The following is a 20,048-nucleotide window of genomic DNA, read 5'->3' as shown; positions in this document are numbered from 1 at the left end:
AAAGGAGTGTTTTTTTTTTTTAAACGGACAATGATTTTTAAAGTCTTCTACTGTATGTCTTCAAGATGCAATAAAAAAAAGAAGAAAACGTGATTGACAGCACGCAAAGAACATCATCCACACATCTTTTAACCTGTTTATTTCCTTACTGATATTACTTTTACCTGCCCTTATTATTCTGGTTTGTTTTGTCCTGTTTTCCTGTTATTTATGGTTACACTCGATTGAATGTATTTGTTTTAGTGTGGAGACGTTTGTATAAGCCTCTCGGTCCCCTTCCTCCCCTGCAATTATTCACTTAATCATGTCATTGCATGTCCTTTACCATTTAAACAAAGACTATTTTCTTGCATTTTTTTCCCTTAAGTTGTTTCATATTATAATATTTAAATCATTTTAGTGACCCCAATTACTGATCTGTGCATCCACTGAGGAGGTAGGACGATTAAACAGCAAATCACATTACTGTAAAACTATCTGAGATTTTATTTTGAGGGCAATGCGACTGTGCCTGAAGTCATCAGAAGGAGCCGCATACTTCTGAAAGGCAAAGGTCGTTGAAGTCCAAAGCAGACCACGGAAGGAAACTACAATTAACTGAATAGAAAGGACCCAAATACAGTAGGCTCCTTGTAGAAAAGGCAAAAACAAAAGATTTATTTTTGTTATCTGGAGTAAAACATACAACGTGACCACAGAGAGAGAAATGTAAAGTCACGACAATTCAAAATTCACAATGACATTCTAGTACAAATGTTGGTAAAGTATAAAATCAGTTTAATCTATTCACACTCATCTAACATTCATTGAATGGGCTGACAGCAACATACAGTAAACTGCATCAACTGCCGTACGGATAATTTAAGATGCAACAATATACATAAAAATGCAACATGAAGGGGCTTTAATGGATCTGAAACATCTCGGAGGTTAGGTCAGCTGCATCGCCTACATCGAGCCTGTAATGCACAATAAAAACAACACGTGTAATCCAGTGCAGTACAACAACACCACATACGTCAGATTAAAAAATGACCACTGAGCTGAGTCAACACCTGTTACTTCTGTTACTTGTACTGTAAAAACACAAGTTTGACAATTAAATCTTTGTTGATTTTCTGTCCAAACGAAACAAAGAGACAGATCCAAACAGCTTGAAGGTTCTCAGAGACTGAAGTTTGTTTCTGTCTGTTTATACAGTAATATGCACCTGCTGTTCACCACGTCTGTATGTTATTGATTATTTAACGTTAATCTAGGCCGACTAAAATGTGGATAAAAACTACCACCTGAAAAACATCTTTGAATACAAGAACATTTACAAATGGTGATTTCTTTACACATTGAACTAGTAGTTATTTCCACAGTGTGCTTCATTTTACAGTGCTTAAGAGTACAGTCACACTTTCTACATTAAACAAAAAGCTGGAATTTCAAGTCAGAATAAAAATTACATTCAGACCAGTGCTATCTTCTTAAACCTACAGGGCAGTCAGAGTATTTGGTCAGTGACATGTTTTTTTCATTGGCTGTATACTCCTGACTTTAATTTGAGGGTGTTTGCATCCACATCAGATGAAGTTGTCGTTTATACACGGTCCTACAACTTTAGGGGACAGAGAGTAATTGGACACGTTAATGTAACTCCAAATAAAGTCATTATAGTTATGCAATTGTAGTCAAATCCTTTGCTGTCAGTGAACAGACCGTACAGCCTCCATGTTGAAACAGTTCCTACTCTAATGTGAACACCCTTAAATAAAGCATATTATGTTCTCTAAGCTCATAGTGTAATTTCAGGTTCAGGACGTATTACTGTCTCTCTGTTTTCTGACTGCCCTGTATGTTGTTGCAGCATCTAGATGGTGCTTTCACTGCCTCCTTTCGTCTTTCCATCACGAGCCCGGAGTAAGATGAAGACCAAGACTGCTGCCAGCAGGAGGACAAAGAGAAAGATAAGCGTCCCCCAGGCTCCCGGGGTCAGGGCCTTCCTCAGCCCCGCACTCTCTGCCGGCAGCAGATTGCTCAAACTCAGCATGTAACCCAGAGCCCAACCCACCGAGGCGTCGCCTGCCTGGAGAAGCAACAGAAGACAAATGAAAGTTAGTGGAACATGGGTCTTTATTTGCAAATGAGCTTTGAGGATGTACTTTTTGGTAAAGTGATGATGAAGCTCTCACCTTCTTCTGGAAGGAAATGCGCGGGAACGACGTCTCATCAAACCTGTATCCTCTCAACATGAGAATCTCAACAAACACAGAGGAAGCACAGTAGTCCTGCAAGCGAGACTTTTGCTCTGGAGCAAGAAGTAGCATCTGAAACAAAAACCAAGGCTGTGTTAAAATACATTGAATAAAAAAATAAAAATGATGCTCATCCACCAAAATGTACATGGCTGGTGAGGAGTGTGCCACTCGAATAATAATAAATGCTTTTAGTGGTTAACTACAGTCAATGTAATCAAACAAGAGTGTACAGCTATGGTAGTGGCTTTGCTAACTGCTCACAGTGACAATGCTAACATGTTTACCATGTTCACCATCCTAGTTTAGTGTGTTAGCATGCTACCATTGCTAATTAGCACTGAACACAAAGTACACCTGGGGCTGATGGGAATGTCACCAGTTATGCAGGTATTTAGTCAAAAACCAAAGAAATCTAATATTTGGCTTAGATGAAACGTTAAAGGATCACTGTTCAAGTGATCAAGTTATTACCATTCATCCTGAGGGGAACATGAATATGTGTATCACATTTCATCCATTGTGAATTCATCGTCTAGTGGATGTGATCATATTTCAGTGAAATATTTGACCTGCAGGTGGCGCTAGATGAAAAGTCGAGGGATTTGAAACTGAAAATGGGAGATTTTAAAGTAATGGATCAACTGTGAGGGGTAGTATGACAGGAAGACATATTTGCAAATGCAATGAATGATAATAAATGATAATTAGCTAAAGAAAATGTAAACTGGTCACAGACACAAATGAGATATCATATAACTAAATATTACTTGATTGAAAGTCATCCTGCACACAGTTTTGGCTGCCTCCTCCAGCTGTGAGGGAGTGCTAACAGTGATACCGGTGGTACGCTGCAGGAAGGAGTGAATGTAGAAGAACGCAGAGAAGGCCTGAGAACACAGAAAGAGGACAAAATACAAAACTCAGACTGAGGCAATTACTAGCACATGGAAAATAACATAGTTATGATACATAAGACTGTGAAAATCTGATAAGTCACAACACACATTTCTGTGCAGTGATTGTGTGCAATGCTGCTCTTTAGTTACAGTAAGTCTTATACCGTTACAAGGCGTGCTGTACTTTATTACAATTTGGAGGTACCTGTACTTTACTTGAGTACTTAAATATTTGGAGACTTTAATGTCAGCTATGCAGTAATGTTAGCTATGACTGTCTGTGGGTCCAAAAATGAGAAAAAATGATAACTTTGTAAGCATCATTAACCCTGTGTGTGTGTACCACTTGTGTACAGGCTGACCTTTAGTCTATAATACTACCAGTGGATATAACCCCTCTGTGTCATCTACTCCCTCCAGCCTTTCTTACCATGAAGCTACCGGTGACATTTGGTTGGAAGACTTCATCAAAGGAGCACTGGGAGAAGGGGCAGCTATCGAAGGAGAAAATCTCAGACACGTTGCCCAGACAGTGCTCATAATGTCCGCTGCCTTGTGCTGTCAGAGAGGCCTCGGAGTCGTAGGAGCTGGGTTTGTACTTTTCTGTACACGGAGAGTTGAATATACTGTTCAACTTTAAAGTTCTACTGTGGCCTGCAGGATAGCATGGGTGAGTGACTGACTCCGAGTAACCCTGAGACTGAGGGGGAGAGAGAGAGAGAGAGAGTGATATGAAACATTCCCTGTAAAAAAAACCCATTAAAAATACTGTTACAATCATTCCTTATATTTCTTTAAATGCGCATGTGTAATTATGTATCTATGTATGTTATCATAGATATATCAATATGGTCTATTATGTTGGTCTGTCAGTGACATGTTACTGCAGTACACATACTTGTGTCCACCAGAGGGCACTGACAAGTTTACTTTCCAACTGTAATAACGGCCTGCTCAGTCACAATTCTTCAATAACCACATTTAAAGGATCTATATTTGTGCTGTGTGTGTATGTTATGTGTGTAATATATCTTGTAAGATGCTTTGCTATAAAATGTTTCAAACTCTCAAATGTTGATGTCATCATCAGTATCTACCTCAAACATTCAGTAGGGCTATTGATTGGGCTCTAATAATAATACAGATTTCATACATTACTGTTATGCTATTTGTTTTATATGTATGGTACTTTAGTACCAGGTACCTTCATATATTTAAAAATGATACACAACTACAAGACAGAAAACACAAGTATAATGTCTGGAATCTGGAAACTCATACAGCTGTATGTTCTCATCATAGTAGTGATCTTAACTACGAAGTCTTAACTGCGTCATTCTTTCAGCCTGGTCTAGTCTGTCTCTAAAGACAGTGAAGACACTGACTTTGACAGTTAATGTCACAGTGTTGTCACTATCAACTGTACGCAGCACATCCCTTGTTTTAACTGCCAGAGGGCTCTACAGTCCACATGAGGTCACATCTCGACGACATGCATTGTCGTCCTGTTTCAGGCTCACTGTATTCACTGTCTCTGTCCTGCGTTATAATATAAACATCATAAAAAGGTCGATAGCCTGTCCATGTATATATATGAGGACAAAGTAAATAAGAGATTGTTTCCTTTGGGTTTTAGCGAGTGTGTGGCATGTTACACTACCTTCACTAAATGAGCCAGCAGTCTCTTGAGGGCCTGGTCCCTCCCGTAGCACAGGAAGCTGTGTGTGTAGAGAGAGTACTCGTGGCCATAAAGGTGCAGCTTTATCATGTCATGTTGGTCCTCTACTTCCTCCTGAGTCGCAAATGTTATCTGGGTGGACGCCCCGCCGAAATCAAGCGCCCCCACTGTGGGCCTGCCCGAGCTGAGCCAGCGGCCCACGAAACCATACTGGACAGAGATAATAAGGGAAACAGAGGCTGATGACGATGAAGATGGTGACTTTACAGTGTCGGAGGGGCCACTAGGTGTCATCAGTCACCCTCTAAATATGCTTTAAAGAGACAAACAGTAGCAGACAATACATTTTTGCAACATTTAAGTGCAAAAACTAGACAAATATTTGATGGGGAATTATTCTAATGCAAGCTGTAACACCATCCTGCTGAAGTACAAATACCCTCATTAGTCGGCTGTTGCTGTACAGATTGTACTGTACTTGATACTGTAAAGACTTCTAAATCAATTTAGACTGCGGTGGAGCTGAGAGCTCAAAGCCCTGCGACTTAAGAAAACACAGGCAAATTAAGAAAACATCTTCATCAAACTGGGGAAACTGTTTCCAGAGGATACTGAAAAGTGATGAACACGGCTGGGACACGCTTGTTGTTGCCACGGTGTGTAAGTTATTGTGGTTGGCTATCCGGAAGTGGTGTTCGAAAAATGAGCTAAAATGCGCGTTTCTTTGCTCGGTTTCTTTATTTGCTTGTGTTTTGTCTATTTGCATGTTGTTTTCTTAAGCCGCCGTGCGTTGAGCTCTTTGGGCCACTGTATTTGACTCTATAATTGATTTAGATCAAAATACCAGCAGATACTTTTACACATCTCAACTGATTGAAGCCTGCTGTCTACAAAAACACACTTCATACAAGCTATGGTACCTTTATGAAGTTCTCTAAGAGGTAGTTGACGGTGACCCAGCCGTACGCCCCCTCCTCTTGACCGCTCAGTATGGCCGCCCCCTGGTAGCTGAAAGGGTAGGACTGGATTTTGTGGCCCACTTCCTGCAGAATCTGAACCGCCTGCTCCGGGCTGGAGAGTCTTGTTGGGAAAAAAGTCTTATTTTACTAAATTGTTACAAGTTATGGTCAGTGACTTTTATGGACATTCATTCAGAGGTCGTATTAATAAAATGCTACTTTTGAAAAATGTGCAGTTTTCTTAAACCTCGCTTATTTCTCTCTGCTTTACTGCCCCAGGCTTCAGGTTTCACTGCTGACCCAGATCTTAAGGCTGGGGGTCAGTCCTTTGAAAGCTTCGCAGAGAAGCCACAGTGAAATCAGTGACACATGTTTGTCAGCAGGACCAGATGCACCAGCACCTGAAGGCAGGACCTCTTTATTACTTAATTACGTTCAGTTTTTGTTCCTGCAATTCTACACTGATCTGTAAATAGTTAGTGTAAGAAAATGCCTGAGCTACAACCTGCACTGAGGGAAGTGATGGAGGGAGAGCATCAACAGTTCATTTATATACATTGTATGGAGTTACATTAGTGCCAAACCATTATGAGTGCAAAGGGATGTTTGGAGTGCGCCGACAGATAAAAGTAAAATATTGATTTACATATTCACCTCCGACTGAGTGATTGGTCAGCTGTCTTCTGCTGCATATTTGCATGAAGTCAAACCTCGCCTACTTTGTGCTCTCAAAGCTTCATGCTCAATATTCAATCAGGAGGAAGATGCAGATAGTGGAAAAATGTCATGCCAAACATGCCAAGACAGCAGACGCCAAACATGAGTTAGTTCAGTTCTGTTGACAGCATACTACCTATTTCTACTTTCTACTGCTACTGTATGTAGCTACTACTATATGTACAACCTAATACACTGCAGACCTGCTGATGTATTGGAGGACAGGCCATATACTGTGTGTTTGTATTCCCTCATTTCACTAAGAGACAGGATTAATCACCTACAGGACCCATATCTTAACAGACCACAGGCCGCTCTGCATGCAAAATATGGAGGCATATAATACAAGATAAGATATGCAAGTTCGCTGAGTCGAGAACATGTCGGTACAACTCCTGCGAGTCCAGATGTCAGTGAAAAAGTGTACGACCAAAGCCTTCTTTTATAAGGGGATGTCAGCGGTGATGTTGTTTACTGCAACTAACTAGTTCATTTTACAGTTAGCTTGCTGGTTATTGGTGACGTCAGCTAAGTTAAATAAATGAGAAAAATGAATTATTGTTCTAGCTATAGAATAAAAGAGAAAAATGAATTAGAACAATAATTAAAATTTTACACCAATATAGTGTATATCATGCATCCCTACGCTTTGTATCATTTTATGTTTTGATGGTGGATTTATAATGCATAAGGTACATAATTATGTTTTGAAGAGATTCCCGTAGATGACATTTCTTGTTTTATTATCTTAATGTATCAAAGGATTAGCATAGGACAGTCATAGAGCAAAAACAGAGGTGAAGCACTGCTGTATGTGAAAGAAAAACAAAGTCACATAGAAACAAAATAAACACAGACAGACAGACAGTTGGGTCACACAGACAGACAGACACACACACACACACACACACACACTGACTCACTGCAGAAGCCTCATGCCAGCTGTGGCTCCCAGGTACACAGGTGTGAGCTGGTGTCTTTCTTTGGGGATGTCCTTCACCGCCTGCTCCAGACATGCCTCCAAGCTCTGCCCTGCTGCTCCCTGTTGGCCCGCATAGCTGGAGATTCCTCCGCCTGAACGACGAACAGGATATAACAAAGAAAAAAACACATCTGATAACATTATAGACTTGTAGAATCTTGTTCTTGTGCACAAAACAATGTTAGCTGTTGTGAACACACACACACAACATGATGTAAGTCGATCACACCCACAAGACTAGAAATGTCCCAGCTACCTGTGAAAAATAAACTGCATGGCAATCTACTCACAACTGTGGGTGATCACTTCATTTAATTTAGGTGACTTTGTAATTTTTTCTTCTTCCTTCTTCTCTGACATCCATCGAAGGACCAAAGTTCACTTCTCACTGGGGCCTTTTCACAATTATGAATCATGACAATGTCAACACCATGTTCATGACTAATTGGGGAGAAAAAAGGTTTGTTTATCTAAGTCAAGAACCATAAAATCCCTTTGGCAGGGCAGGAGTGGCAAAGCACAGAGCTCAACTCTGACTCACTCCTGATTCACGACAGCCTGAGACAAAGATTTACTTCACTCGCTGTGCTGCACTGTCGTAATATAATCCATTCACAGGAAACCGCTGGCACTGATTCAGAATATATAACGAGAAAAACAACTTTGTAAAGTATAATTTGTCAGTTTTAAAGTAACCAAAACATACAGTACAGTGGTATGCCGAGTGCATATTCCTGGTTTGATTTCACTATCAGAAGATTAAAGGTATACTACACTACAGCGAAAACCTGTGTCCTCAGAGGTTTGTGCCTTGCTGTTTTACAGAGGATGGCAGCTGTAATCAGCTGATTCACAGCAGTTATGCAACCAATGTGGGATGGAAAGCAGCGATCCCCATGTCTACAACTTGGCGCATTCATTGGACCTCTCACAACAGTTGTATGGCTGCAGACTCGGTCATGCAAGGGTTAAAAATACTATGCATGGTCAATATGGAACTATGTCGGACTTTATCGGTCTTACGACTGGGATGTTGGATCTTGCTGTTGTTGTAACTGTTGTGAATCTGAGCCGACTAACGTGCGACTCTTTTACAGACACGCTGCAGTAAATTCCCTTTCGCTGCCTTACTACACGCACACGCCTCGCCTCTGGGGTCAGGTCTTACGCGTCAAAAATCGTTTGGACCAATCATTTGAGAGAAATCATGGAAAAACTACCAAAAGACATGAGCTGTTTTCTATTCAACTTCTAAACTAAAAGTTGTAACTTAAGGTGGACTAACCTAATATGAAAGGTTAGTCCTAAAACATTGTATTTAGAATAGATTTATTTATTTATTGAGTTTTCTTGTGATTAAAAGTACCCTGAAATTAGTATTTTGCAGACAGAAACCCCTCCCTACCAGATGCTTCTTGGATGGTCAGAAGACAAATGATGACACAGATATATATTTGATTGGAGAAAGTGCAGACACTTACCCTTAGCATGGCATTCACTGTGCTGGGTGACCACACCCGTGCCATTTTGCTTGTCTGCTGGCCACTTGTATATATACAAAGCTGTGTGCGAAGATCCGGCATCCAAGACAATTCCATACTACAGAGAGAGAGAGAGAGACAGGCAGAAATATAAAATCAAGAGAGGTAAAACTAAAGGGAAGGGGGTTGAGAAGAGGGACAGCTAAGCATTTCCGAAAGGCAGTGAAAAAGGGGAGTCCAGTTTATGAGACAGAAGAACATGAAAGAGTTTATGATCGGGGCAGGGGGGCCTGAGTTTTGGCATCTGAAAGGCATTTGGCTGCAGTCTAGGTCAACCAATAATGTCAGTCTTCAAAGACAGCCTTCTGGATGTTGTTTTACACGTGCGGTGGACAGTTTGCTTGCATTCTTATTCCTACTATATATACAGCCTCTCAGGGCTATAACACATTTTCCTTTTTAACTTCAAAATAGTCATTTTGACCTCATCGATGTTATCTCTGAAGCAGAAAGTACATGTTGCCCCTTGAAAATGTCTCTCCAGGACATCACAGTCTTTACACCTTTGCTCATTCGATCTCTGTGAAGCATCTAAATGTTCATGAGGCGTGTTTGTGCATTGGGGGCAAAGTTCAGTTCAACATGAAGAAACTCTCTGGATCTGGGACTGATTAACTCTTAATATTAAAGCACAGAGGACGGCGATGAAATCCTAGATTCTTGCCACAATTCCCGTACCCTGCTACTGATCTGTCTCAATAATCATCATCATCATTATCGAGGGACGTGCGTTTTACTGTTCAATTTCACACTGAGGCACTTAAACGAAAGGAATTCAGTTGCAGTTCTGAGTGGAGTAGGGCAGAGTACTGGCTGCAGGTACAGATCAAACACAAGTATGCAAACACAAGTATGCAAGAGGAAAATGATAAGTATCAACGAGCAATTCCTTCCCTGCCAGTTTGCTCTGTTAAGTGTCTGAGTCAGAAAACACAAGTCCCGCAGTGGCTTTTTCAAGCTATGTTGTGTTTTGCGTACATAGAGACGAGAGGAGCAAGCTTGCTCCACTTTTCGTCTCTCTGCTCCTTTTTCCTCTAGAAATGAGGAATTTTTGAGGCCATCAGCTGACTTTTTATTGATATTCCTTTTTGCTTTGGGTGCCTACCTCTACTGCGTGTCCATCACTACCTCAGGCTTCCTCTCAGAGACACAAATCTTGCAATTATGAGATAGCGATACTGAATTATCACAGTCATAATGAGTAAGAAGATATGGGAGACATAACTAGGAGAAAATGCCTCTCTCCACTTTTCATCCATCCAAGGATTTTTGTTTTCAGGGGATGTCTTTGCCATCTTATCATCCTGTTCATGGATGCAGTCCCTATCATAACACTTCCTAACATATATCAGAGTGTACTGATAACTTTCCCTAAGATCATCTACATAATGGAGCGGACAGTTTTACATCCTGAATATGATTTCCAACCATTGTCTGGTGCATTAGAGGAAGTATTTTGTTCTGCTATCATGGTCTACTCACTGTGAGGAAAAAAACTTGCTTGTCCTGGCAGCGCTGCCACTTTGACTACGAAACAGAATATTATCAAAGCAACTTTGATGCCTGCTTAAATGAAAGGAAACACGAAGAATGTGTAGAAATCCTGCCATACAAGAAGCCAAAGGAAAGGGACCACACACACACACACACACACACACATACATATAAATTCTTGTGCAGAAACAGGTACACATGCACATCCTTCCACACTCAGGCATTTGCGAACGCACAGCTTCTCAAATCAGTATAGCAGGTGAATAGTAACATCATGTGGAAGTGTGCCTCAGTATTTCTCATAATATTTCCTCATTACTGCTGTGCAGTCAGTTGTAAGGACTCGCTCTAACACTTGCCAAAAACACAGAGGAGCTCTAATGATCAGTTTTTTTGTCCCTTCAAGTGATAAACTATGGGAACTGTTGCACAAATGTGAAAAAACCCAAAACCTTTTGTGTCCTTTTTTTGTGACGGGTCCCCCACAGTGTTGCTGAGTGAAAGGGCGGCTACATTGTACCATAAAGGGAGCCATGGGATATTTAGCTGGTTACACAAAAAACGAGGGAGCACAGGGAACCGAAGCTGGAGTCAATCCTGCTCTGAATGCAAAAACACCACGTCTTTCATGCAGTTTTTTAGATATAAGGCTACAGGCTAGATATAAGGCTTTACAGTTATCCCAACTGTAGTGAACAAATAGTCTTTCCCTGTCTGAATCCTCAGGACAGCAGAACATCGTATCTATTTGGTTGTCTGTTCATTAAACCTTGATTTCCATTCCAAATGTAAGGCAGTCTCTTAAATCACCAGGTCGCTCCACGGGTTAAGTCTTATATTATTTGTGTCATTACAATGAGGATTGTATTTCAGCCATGAGGTGCGTGTATATCACAGTGTTACTGATGGCGGCCTCGTGATAGGCAAATAACATTGTGTCCTCAGCTGATCTTCAGCAAGAGAGGGATGAGCGACATCCAGCAGCAACCAAGAAGCAAACATGCAGATAATAAACGACAGAAACAGACGAAGATAAGATAGCGATTTTCATTTCCACAGTTTACGCAGTCTTTTCGACTGGTGGTTTGAAAATAAAAATGCAAAGTCCATTTTACGTTTCATCTACATTTCATTTTGGGTTTCTTTGGAGATGCCTACACAATTTCTTTCAATTTCAGCGTGAATTTCCAATAAGCACCAAATTGGTGACTTGCAAGTTAAAAAAAAAATCTTTTGTAATTTAACATATTATGTATTTTTCCTCCTCCTCTCTTGTCGAACGCAGTTGGAAGTGTGACATTTATGAGGCCCCCCCCCAGAACCCTGAGGCAGAATCTTTTGCAGTCTTGGCAGTACCGTCCAGTCCGTTATCCTGTAAAATACATTTAAGGGATCTCACAGACAACACAATGTCGTGTTTAACAGCCAAAACCCGAAGTATATCCACACATCTAAGTCTAAGATGTAAATTAAACTAAATTAAATCTTTTAACAATGATCTCCTGAGCTATGCAACATTTCAATTTTAATTGGTGTTTTATTTAATATTGTCAGACTTGGTCTTCCACACTTTGAGTTTAAATAATATCAAACTGACCCACGGCTGTGAAGACAGGAGAGGGAACAAATAAGAGCAAACTACATCCAAGTACTAATGTCACAGAATCCTCCAGTGCCGCAGGTTTCTGCGCGGCACCTTGCAGCTCCCGGGAATGCGCCGAGCTTCGGTTACACCATCCCGGCAAGTTAACACGCGGGCCAACGCTGACCCTGATCCGAAAATACCCGACGGAACCGACCTTACCATGAACCCCGGTGCCTCGCGGACGTCCTCGGTCGGGACGGTCAGGAGCAGGATGGCAACGAGTCCGAGCACCAGCAGCGCGATGGGGACGACGGGATGAGCGGAGCGCTGAGCCATGAAGTGAAAGTGAGACGCGCAGCTCGTCTCTGAGCCCGCCGGAAATTCGAGCGTCGACTCGATAGCGGCCGAGTGGCTGACGGCTTCCCGCTGGCCGGGCGGTATCACAGCCCGCCTGTGGTTCACGCTTCACCGGCTGCCTGCCTCCTGTTTTACATTTCACTTGAGCCAGCAAAGCCTGACCTCAATTTATGTCCCGAGCGCAGCCAAGTCCTCCTCCATGTGTCTGAAAAACCTCCTCCTCGGCCAGTGAATGGAAACGGCTCCAAGGCTACTGGTGCCGGGGGGGGGGGGGGGGGGGGGGGTGTTTTTCTTACATGGCCAGAGAGGCGGCGGAGGAACCGCTGCTCATTCGCATTCAGCGGTTATTGCGGTCGGAGGCGAGCGGAGAAGTAGAAGCTCTGCCCGGTCATTTCCGTGTGCAGTTCAGAGGGAGAGAAAGAAAACCCTCATGATTCATAATTAGTCAGTCATTAATGGGAAAACAAGGGGTGGCCGAGGCTGGCAGAGGCTCAGGGTGCAGGACCGAGGAGCTGCAGAGCTGGTTGTTGTTTCCCTCCAGTATTTGCATGTGAATGGGTGCAGCTTAAAACCTGACTTGCAGTTTGCATGCTCATTTGGGTGTCTGAGTAAAGCACAGAAATGAAGTTTACTTTCTTTTGTACTTGTACTTTTAGTCTATTTTCTGCTGAAATCCTGCTCTGACGGTGTCTAAATTTAGCAGAATATATAATGAGTTATTTTGAAGGGGCTTCTGAATATTGCAATTGAGCTTTTCTTTGTGTTGTCTCTCAGGGCACTTTTATTTTCTATCCTTCACAGTGTACGGAATATTGCAAAAAACCAACAACAACAACAAAGAACAACAAAACAAATATCATCACTGTTAATGTTACTGCCAACCTGCCATCTGAGTTTACTGGTCTTCTGGAAGACCTGAGTTGTAACTCTAATTTACAGCCTGGCATCCAATGACTGAGCCTACAGAGGCGATAGATTTGCCCGATCCCGGTTATAATAACACGTGTAGAATCAACGGACATGTGAAAGTTTGATGCCTCTCCATTGTTGGCTTTTCCATGTTGTTCGCAAATACAGGGAACAAGCAGCTGGCAATGAAAGTAAAGACTGCAGAGCAGAGAGGAGGCCAAAACAAGCCCACAATGAAGCCTTTAATGAGAAGACCTAAAAGAAGAAGCTGTGATAAATTAAATAATAAAAAAGAGAGATCCTGCCATAATGAATAAGATACATCACTAACGACTGCGGGCCAAAACATTGTTATCGTTATTAAACAACCTCAACTCAAGGTCCACTTACTTTTGTTCTGGAGCTTTCAACTGTATCGCGCGCTCTTCATCATCAGTTTCCTCAGTTGCCGTGAACCTGTAGTGGTTCATTTTTCTGGGCACTTTTACGACTTCTTCTCCTAAGGGTGAGAAACCACAGGTGTAAATAATGCAATTAATGATGGCTGAATTCCATTTAGCTGCACTGGTTTCAGGACCGTGGCATTGTGCACGCTGGCTCACCGTCCCGCTGACAGTGTCTCTATGCTTGTCAGATTGCTTTTGTAAAAACGTGTTTCGATATCAACAATACGTGTTGAAAATCAGTGAAATGACCCTTTGTAAGTCAAGCTATATGTCGCACTGTGTCTTCCTAGCGGGGAGTTTAGACCAGTATTAAGGATCTGGTTGTAATCCACATCATCCATCAGCGCTCAGAGTCACATTAATCTCCCTGACAGAGGGTGACAGTGTGTCGGCTGTGATCAGGGTCGAAAGGGCAATGGACCAGAACAAATGTCTCACCTGACAATATCCTGCAGGCCACCTCTGCTTCTACAAGGTATGTCATTAATTAACAATGACAGCCATGGTCTAATTAATGATGGCACTTGTAATTGAATTAAAGATTAGACTGACTGTGACAGTGACTGTGTTGGTCCTACGTTCCACTGGGGTACCCGGGGTAACATTGCTATCATTTCAGCGATTGAAAGAGTCCGATTATGAACATTTACATGTGGCTGTTTTAAAACAAATACAGGTTTTAAGTTAACCTAAAGATATACACGTCTGGCCATGTTAGATCAACAACCCCCTGCGCGCCTTACTTTGCCTGCAGATGCGACACAGGTACAGAGGAAAAAGCCCTGATTTTACAAGTGTTAGTTTGTTTTTAAGTGATATGGCACAATATATGGAAGGCACGTCAACAATATAACCGGATGTCTCAATTAACAAGAGCAAGCGTTATCTACGTTAACGCCACTGTGAGGCTGTACGCACGCACAGCCGCGCTCTGAGCTCAATGTTAATGTCAGATGATGCTGACACACCCACAGTGACGACGTCAACATGCTGACGTTTAGCAGGAAATGTTTACCTTCTTAGCTTAGCTGTTAAGCACGCTAACATTGTTTTGCTCAGAAGCAGTAAAGAGAAAGCACAGCTGAGGCTGATGGGAATGTCATGAAATCAAATGAAATCAGGAGCAGGAAAACCACGAAGATCCGTAGAAAGATTTCTGTCGACCTATCCAATGGTTTTTGAGATATTTCAGTCTGGACCAAAATGGTAACAAAACAGGATGCAGTTTGTCAGATGTAACACTGACATGTTTTTCATTTTATGCTGCGTTAGATTCATTTCTTCTTGTTTTTTTTGAAAGCATTTATATCACCAGGGCACCAGCCATCTCCACAACAGTCTCACAGGAACATGCCCCTGACATACTATTAGCTAAACATGTTTTGCCATGGCTAACACATTATACCCATCATACCCATGGATATCTTTGCTTACAGATTTTTATGAAGGGTCGGTAAGAGCAGCTAGGAGTCGACCAGTCTAAAGGCAGACTCAAGAACCAAAACAACAAGATATTGCAGCGACTAAATGCTCGAAAGAGCTGCTGAGTTTAGTGCACATTACAGTGTCATTTTTCAAGCGCTGCACTAAATGTATTATTAATGTTATTTAGAATTAGTCTATTTTACTTTCAAGAAAAGTCCACATATTCCCTCATGTGAGATGACTGTTAGGCCAGAGCACGAAAATTGTTAAAAATCCCACTGGACCGCTGCACATAAGACCTACTTTTTCTCTAAGGCCTTTTAGGATTTTTTTAAACTATATTGCTTGTTTTTGATTCTTATATTGATGAAAATGTATTATTTTCTTTTTGTTTGTTTCTCTTTTTGCTTCTTTGTTCTGTCTTTGATACATACGTTTTTCTTCTTTTTAGTATAGTATTTGCTTAAGCTCTTTCATTTGTATCTGTGAAGCCCATTTGATTGTCAATTAATAATTTAAGTTATTCATCTCGCAGCATGCCAAACATTCTCAGGCTCCAGCTTCTCAAATGTGAGGATTTGCTGCTTTATATCCTCGTAAACTGAATATCTTTTGGTTTTGGACTGTTGGTTGGACAAAAGAAAACTCTATTTTAGGATTTCATCTTGGGAACTTGGAAATTGTGAGGACATGTTCTGATTTTATAGACTGAACAATAGATTTACAAGTGATGTCAGTTGCAGGCCTAAAAATGATAAAATCACAGGATTGGTTAGACTTGGCTATGTAAGTATATTTTATTTACAGTTGTATAAACAAGATGATTCAATGCAAGATCTTTACTGGAAAAGGTAAGAAAAACAAGTGATTCCTCCCTTAAGGGGTTTTGCGTTTGTGTGTGCATGTTTGTGTGTGTTGATGCATGCCTGTGTATCACAACTGTGTGTGTGTGTGTGTGTGTGTGTGTGTGTGTAACTATAGTTTAAGACATTCTCAGCTGCAGTCGTAATACAAGCGCAGTGCGATCTCGTCAACCCTATCTACACTGAACCAGACTCTATTTACATTTCATTCAACTAAAGTGCTCCACACAGCTCAGCTGACTGTACACGGCGACAACACGCATCCAAAAAAACAAACTCAAACACTGATATATCACGTAAGCATGCATAGGCCAGGATGAGAACATGATCAGAAGCAAACTCTCGTCTCAAGTTTGGAAACCAGATTCAGTTCTAGCACTTTGTGTGGTTGTTTAAAAGTGTCGTTATTTCTCTTGTGAAGACTTTGTGGATACTACTGTTTTTCTAATGAAGTAAAATGAAAAGGAGATTTGAGAAATTAAAACATCTTGAAGTGGGGATGTTCATATGCCTGACTGATGTTATAGTGGTTCTGCTATAGTTTCTTGGTAAATCAATAGCTTTTTTACAGTTTGGGAGACCCCTCAGCATAAAGTGCTATGCAGTGCCAGACACCAGATAGGATGTGATAGTCTTTTCAACAAACAGCAGTTGTTTCTCAGCTCCAGAAAATGGGAAACGGCCTGTTTTTGCAGCTAACCAAGATCTGCACACAAGCTCGCGAGCTGAGCCGCGCTTTCAATTCACTCGGGCTCCTTCATGTAAAAGCTCCCCGGCGTTGCGCAGGGAGGAGGTTTTGCATGAAAGGCTGAGTGCTGGTTGGGTGAAAAACCTGGCCCTTTGATGCAACCCCTCGGAGACTGGAAATGAGAAAGACTGCTGTGGCAGGAGAGAGGAAGAGAGAGGGCGTCCCCAAGCGCAACATGGCTGACGGCTGAGTGACACAAAGACGCCAGCCTGACTGAACTGTCTCATCAGATGGCAAATTAATCTGTGATTTCATGTACTCATCTGCTTATCTCTTGCTATAAATAGTAGTAAAGCTTAAGAGATTTTCTTTTAAGAAACTGAGTTCTCGCTAGAATAAAAAAAAAAACATGCATTTGGCAGATTTGTACAAAATTAAAGGGGAATAGATACAATTTAAACAAGTACAGAATCTGGTATATAGCCTTCAAAGTAGCAATAATCAGTTTCATCATTCAGATACATAAAGCTCTTATTCATATACAAGCACACACATGCTTCCATCATCTTCACTGGTAGACAAGATTAGTCATATCCTCATCACCAGGGCCATTATTACTTCCCAGTGAAAGGAAAGAAACTTGTCTAAAAGCCTTTAAAGTGTAGATAAAAACACAGGTAGTTCCTATTCAAAATACTTGATATCCATTTAAGCTTACAGTACGTCTTGTATTGCAGATTATGTTGTAAAGAAATGCTCGATATTACTATGGTATCTAAGCCCTAATTGGGAGTGATATGTCGAGTACAGTACTTGCACCAAAACTGGTTTATCCCTAAACTTAACTAAACTAAACCCGGCTTGCTAAAGTTACACAGCTGGTCAGGAAATTTGAAAACATCAAACATTAAGTAAAACTCTGTGAGTGAAAGGACAAAAACAAGGTTAAATAAGTTAGCTAATAACATACAGAAGGAAAAGATTGTATATGTGAGTCGGATGGGTTCTTCTTGTGCATGCTCAGGGACCCTACAAACATCTAACGCCAGGTAATCCTGACTTTAAAGAAGGTGCAAGTTCAGTGTTTTCAGCCACTTCTTCAGCAAGCAAGTCTCCTCAAAAAGTTCTGTCGGCAGGCGGTGAAATGAAAGCTTCGGCTTTGGACGGCGAAGGGAATGAGGAGACGGGCTCTCCCTTCTCTCTCCTCTCCCCTCCTCGTCTCGTTTCCTCTCTCCTCGGGGAGCGAAACCTCGGTGTCTCCCTCTCGTTTACACCACGGTGCTGACAGACGGGTCAGACAAGTTGAGTTGGCCCGTGATGTCAGTGGGTGGGTACTGCTGCAGAGGTGAAGAGAAATGGGGGGGGGGGGAGGAAGGGAGACACGTCACAGGGTCATTTCTTGACAAAAGAAAGAAAACACCTTTTTTCTCTAATTATCTAAACACTCTCTTTTTATGAAAGAAATTCAGAAGCAGGTTCTCTAACCCCTCTCAGGCACACCTTAGTTTGTTGTAGTTTTTGTTGAATCTGTTAAGTTTGGGATTTTTAAAGCAGTTTGGTTGTGCCTGAGGTGGGCTAGTTGGGAGCAGATGTAAGGCCCAGAGTCTAGACAACAGCAAAATGGAATCAGGCATCATTTAGATTTTGGGTGATAATTTCCAGCCATGGGTAAAACGGACAGCTCCTTTGTCTCCCTGCAGTCATTTGTACGCATGCAGACGGACAGCTTGTCTAATTTCAGCAGCTCAGGAGGAGAGGGTGAATTTTCAGGCTGATTTCAAAGTGCTGTTGTGTCGGACTCTTACGTCCAGTCCCCGCTTCACTCTGCAGAGTGCGTTGAATTAAAGGCGTCTACAGTGCTGAGAGGGGAAACAAGATCCCAATTCCATGCAGGTGCTTAGTTTCTATGGCAACAGTGATTTCGCTTTTGACTGAATCGATTGAGTGTGTTGTCTGACAGCAGTAAGCCATATTTCTACATCGCTAATGAGCAAACATATAGAAACCTGATGAAACAATAACTCATTAAACATTGTGAATATAGTCAATCATCATCATAAATAGAGCTCGTAACATACTTCATCCTGTCATGTTTTGGAACACAGTGAGATTGGGTGGAGTAACAAACTTGTTCTATGTTGGAAAAACCTGTTTCATGATCCAATGTGCAAGAGAACATCTTTTGTTTGTGCATTAAATGCATTACAAATGAATATCGTACATTAATGAATTGCAGAACCAAAACAGGGAAGAGTCTTGCCTCAGTGAACTCATCTCATATGATGTATTTTTTTTTGTTGCACTTTCTCAATTAAGCAAGATCTTAGGATTTAAGCGCCTCTCGTTTTCAAGCATTCAAGCATGTGAGCTTCAGAAGCTGTTATGATGCAACTAACATGCTGACAGATGGGGCGACATCCAGACTGAATAGTTTGTCAAATTTGCGGAATAAACAGGCGGCAGAGTGGATGTCCCTCATCCCCTTGACCCGCGAGTTGCATCATCATATGGCTTACAGCCCCCATTTCCTGTACCTTGAGGGCCTGCTAACATCGCACCCTACTGGGGTCAAGTGGACCAGCAAAAGAGAGACACTTCACTGACATCACAACCACAGTTACTGGTTATAAAGCTACTTATTCAATACAGGTGTGGTGATTCTTCTTGATATATGGCACAACTACAGAAACTGTTTCTACTTCTTCTACTGTTACTACAGCTATGACAGAGTCATCGGCATGCTTGCAGAGGGAGAAAGGAGCAGTGTGGCATGTGGGTGAGGGACACTGACACTCAAGTCCATTGATATCCATTAATATAAAAGAAGAACATTTATATAAAATCAAAATAAAGGTCAAAGACTGGGGATGGCAAATCTTTCATTTGGAGCATCTTTTTTCGATTACACTAAATCCTTTTATTTTTCCACTTTGAGCCGTTCTTTTGTTCCCACTTGGGCTCCCAAACCAGGATCCGAGCCCTCACACAGACACATTAACAACGGCGATCCAACTCTTCTTCTCTTCAAATGAGACCAATTCTATTGAGAAACCTCCAGGGGGGAGTGAAGGTGGTTTGGTTCAATGCAGAAACATCCATTAATTAAAAAAAAACAGACAGTTAAAATAAGGGAAAGAGAGAAAGACAGGAGATCAAATAAAAACACACAAAATATTTTTTAGCTTAACTTCCATAGGCTACATCTCCCCCGAGAAACACATTCAAAACAATGTTGGTAAGGCAGCCTTTCTGTGAAAGTGTC

General features: G+C 41.5%; 2 protein-coding genes across 5 annotated transcripts in view; both read right to left on the bottom strand.

Moving 5' to 3' along the window:
• Positions 1–675: 675 nt before the first annotated feature.
• entpd2b (ectonucleoside triphosphate diphosphohydrolase 2b) lies at positions 676–12,617 on the bottom strand. 2 transcript variants are annotated; one of them, XM_070924505.1, is made up of 9 exons: positions 12,318–12,617; positions 8,960–9,077; positions 7,420–7,570; positions 5,741–5,900; positions 4,803–5,030; positions 3,573–3,842; positions 3,014–3,133; positions 2,181–2,315; positions 676–2,074 (listed from the first exon to the last, which is right to left on the bottom strand). In XM_070924505.1, the coding sequence occupies exons 1-9, from the start codon at positions 12,432–12,434 to the stop codon at positions 1,859–1,861; spliced, it is 1,515 nt and encodes a 504-aa protein (XP_070780606.1). In that variant the 5' UTR covers positions 12,435–12,617; the 3' UTR covers positions 676–1,858. The 2 variants fall into 2 exon arrangements, with proteins under 2 accessions (XP_070780606.1, XP_070780607.1); XM_070924506.1 differs by having other exon boundaries at positions 1,909–2,070.
• Positions 12,618–18,020: 5,403 nt separating this feature from the next.
• Positions 18,021–20,048, bottom strand: part of grin1a (glutamate receptor, ionotropic, N-methyl D-aspartate 1a) — a 29,483-nt gene continuing 27,455 nt past the window's right edge. For 2 of the 3 annotated variants that reach the window (XM_070924341.1, XM_070924342.1), the window contains one exon: positions 18,021–18,123. In XM_070924341.1, the coding sequence (XP_070780442.1) occupies positions 18,055–18,123 (69 nt within the window). In that variant the 3' untranslated portion in view covers positions 18,021–18,054. The remainder of the gene's footprint in view (positions 18,124–20,048) is intronic. The other variant, XM_070924340.1, reaches the window with a different exon arrangement.

The sequence above is a fragment of the Enoplosus armatus genome, chromosome 18 (genome assembly GCF_043641665.1).
Source record: "Enoplosus armatus isolate fEnoArm2 chromosome 18, fEnoArm2.hap1, whole genome shotgun sequence".
Taxonomy (NCBI): Eukaryota; Metazoa; Chordata; class Actinopteri; order Centrarchiformes; family Enoplosidae; genus Enoplosus; species Enoplosus armatus.
This window is presented reverse-complemented; position numbering and strand designations above follow the sequence as displayed.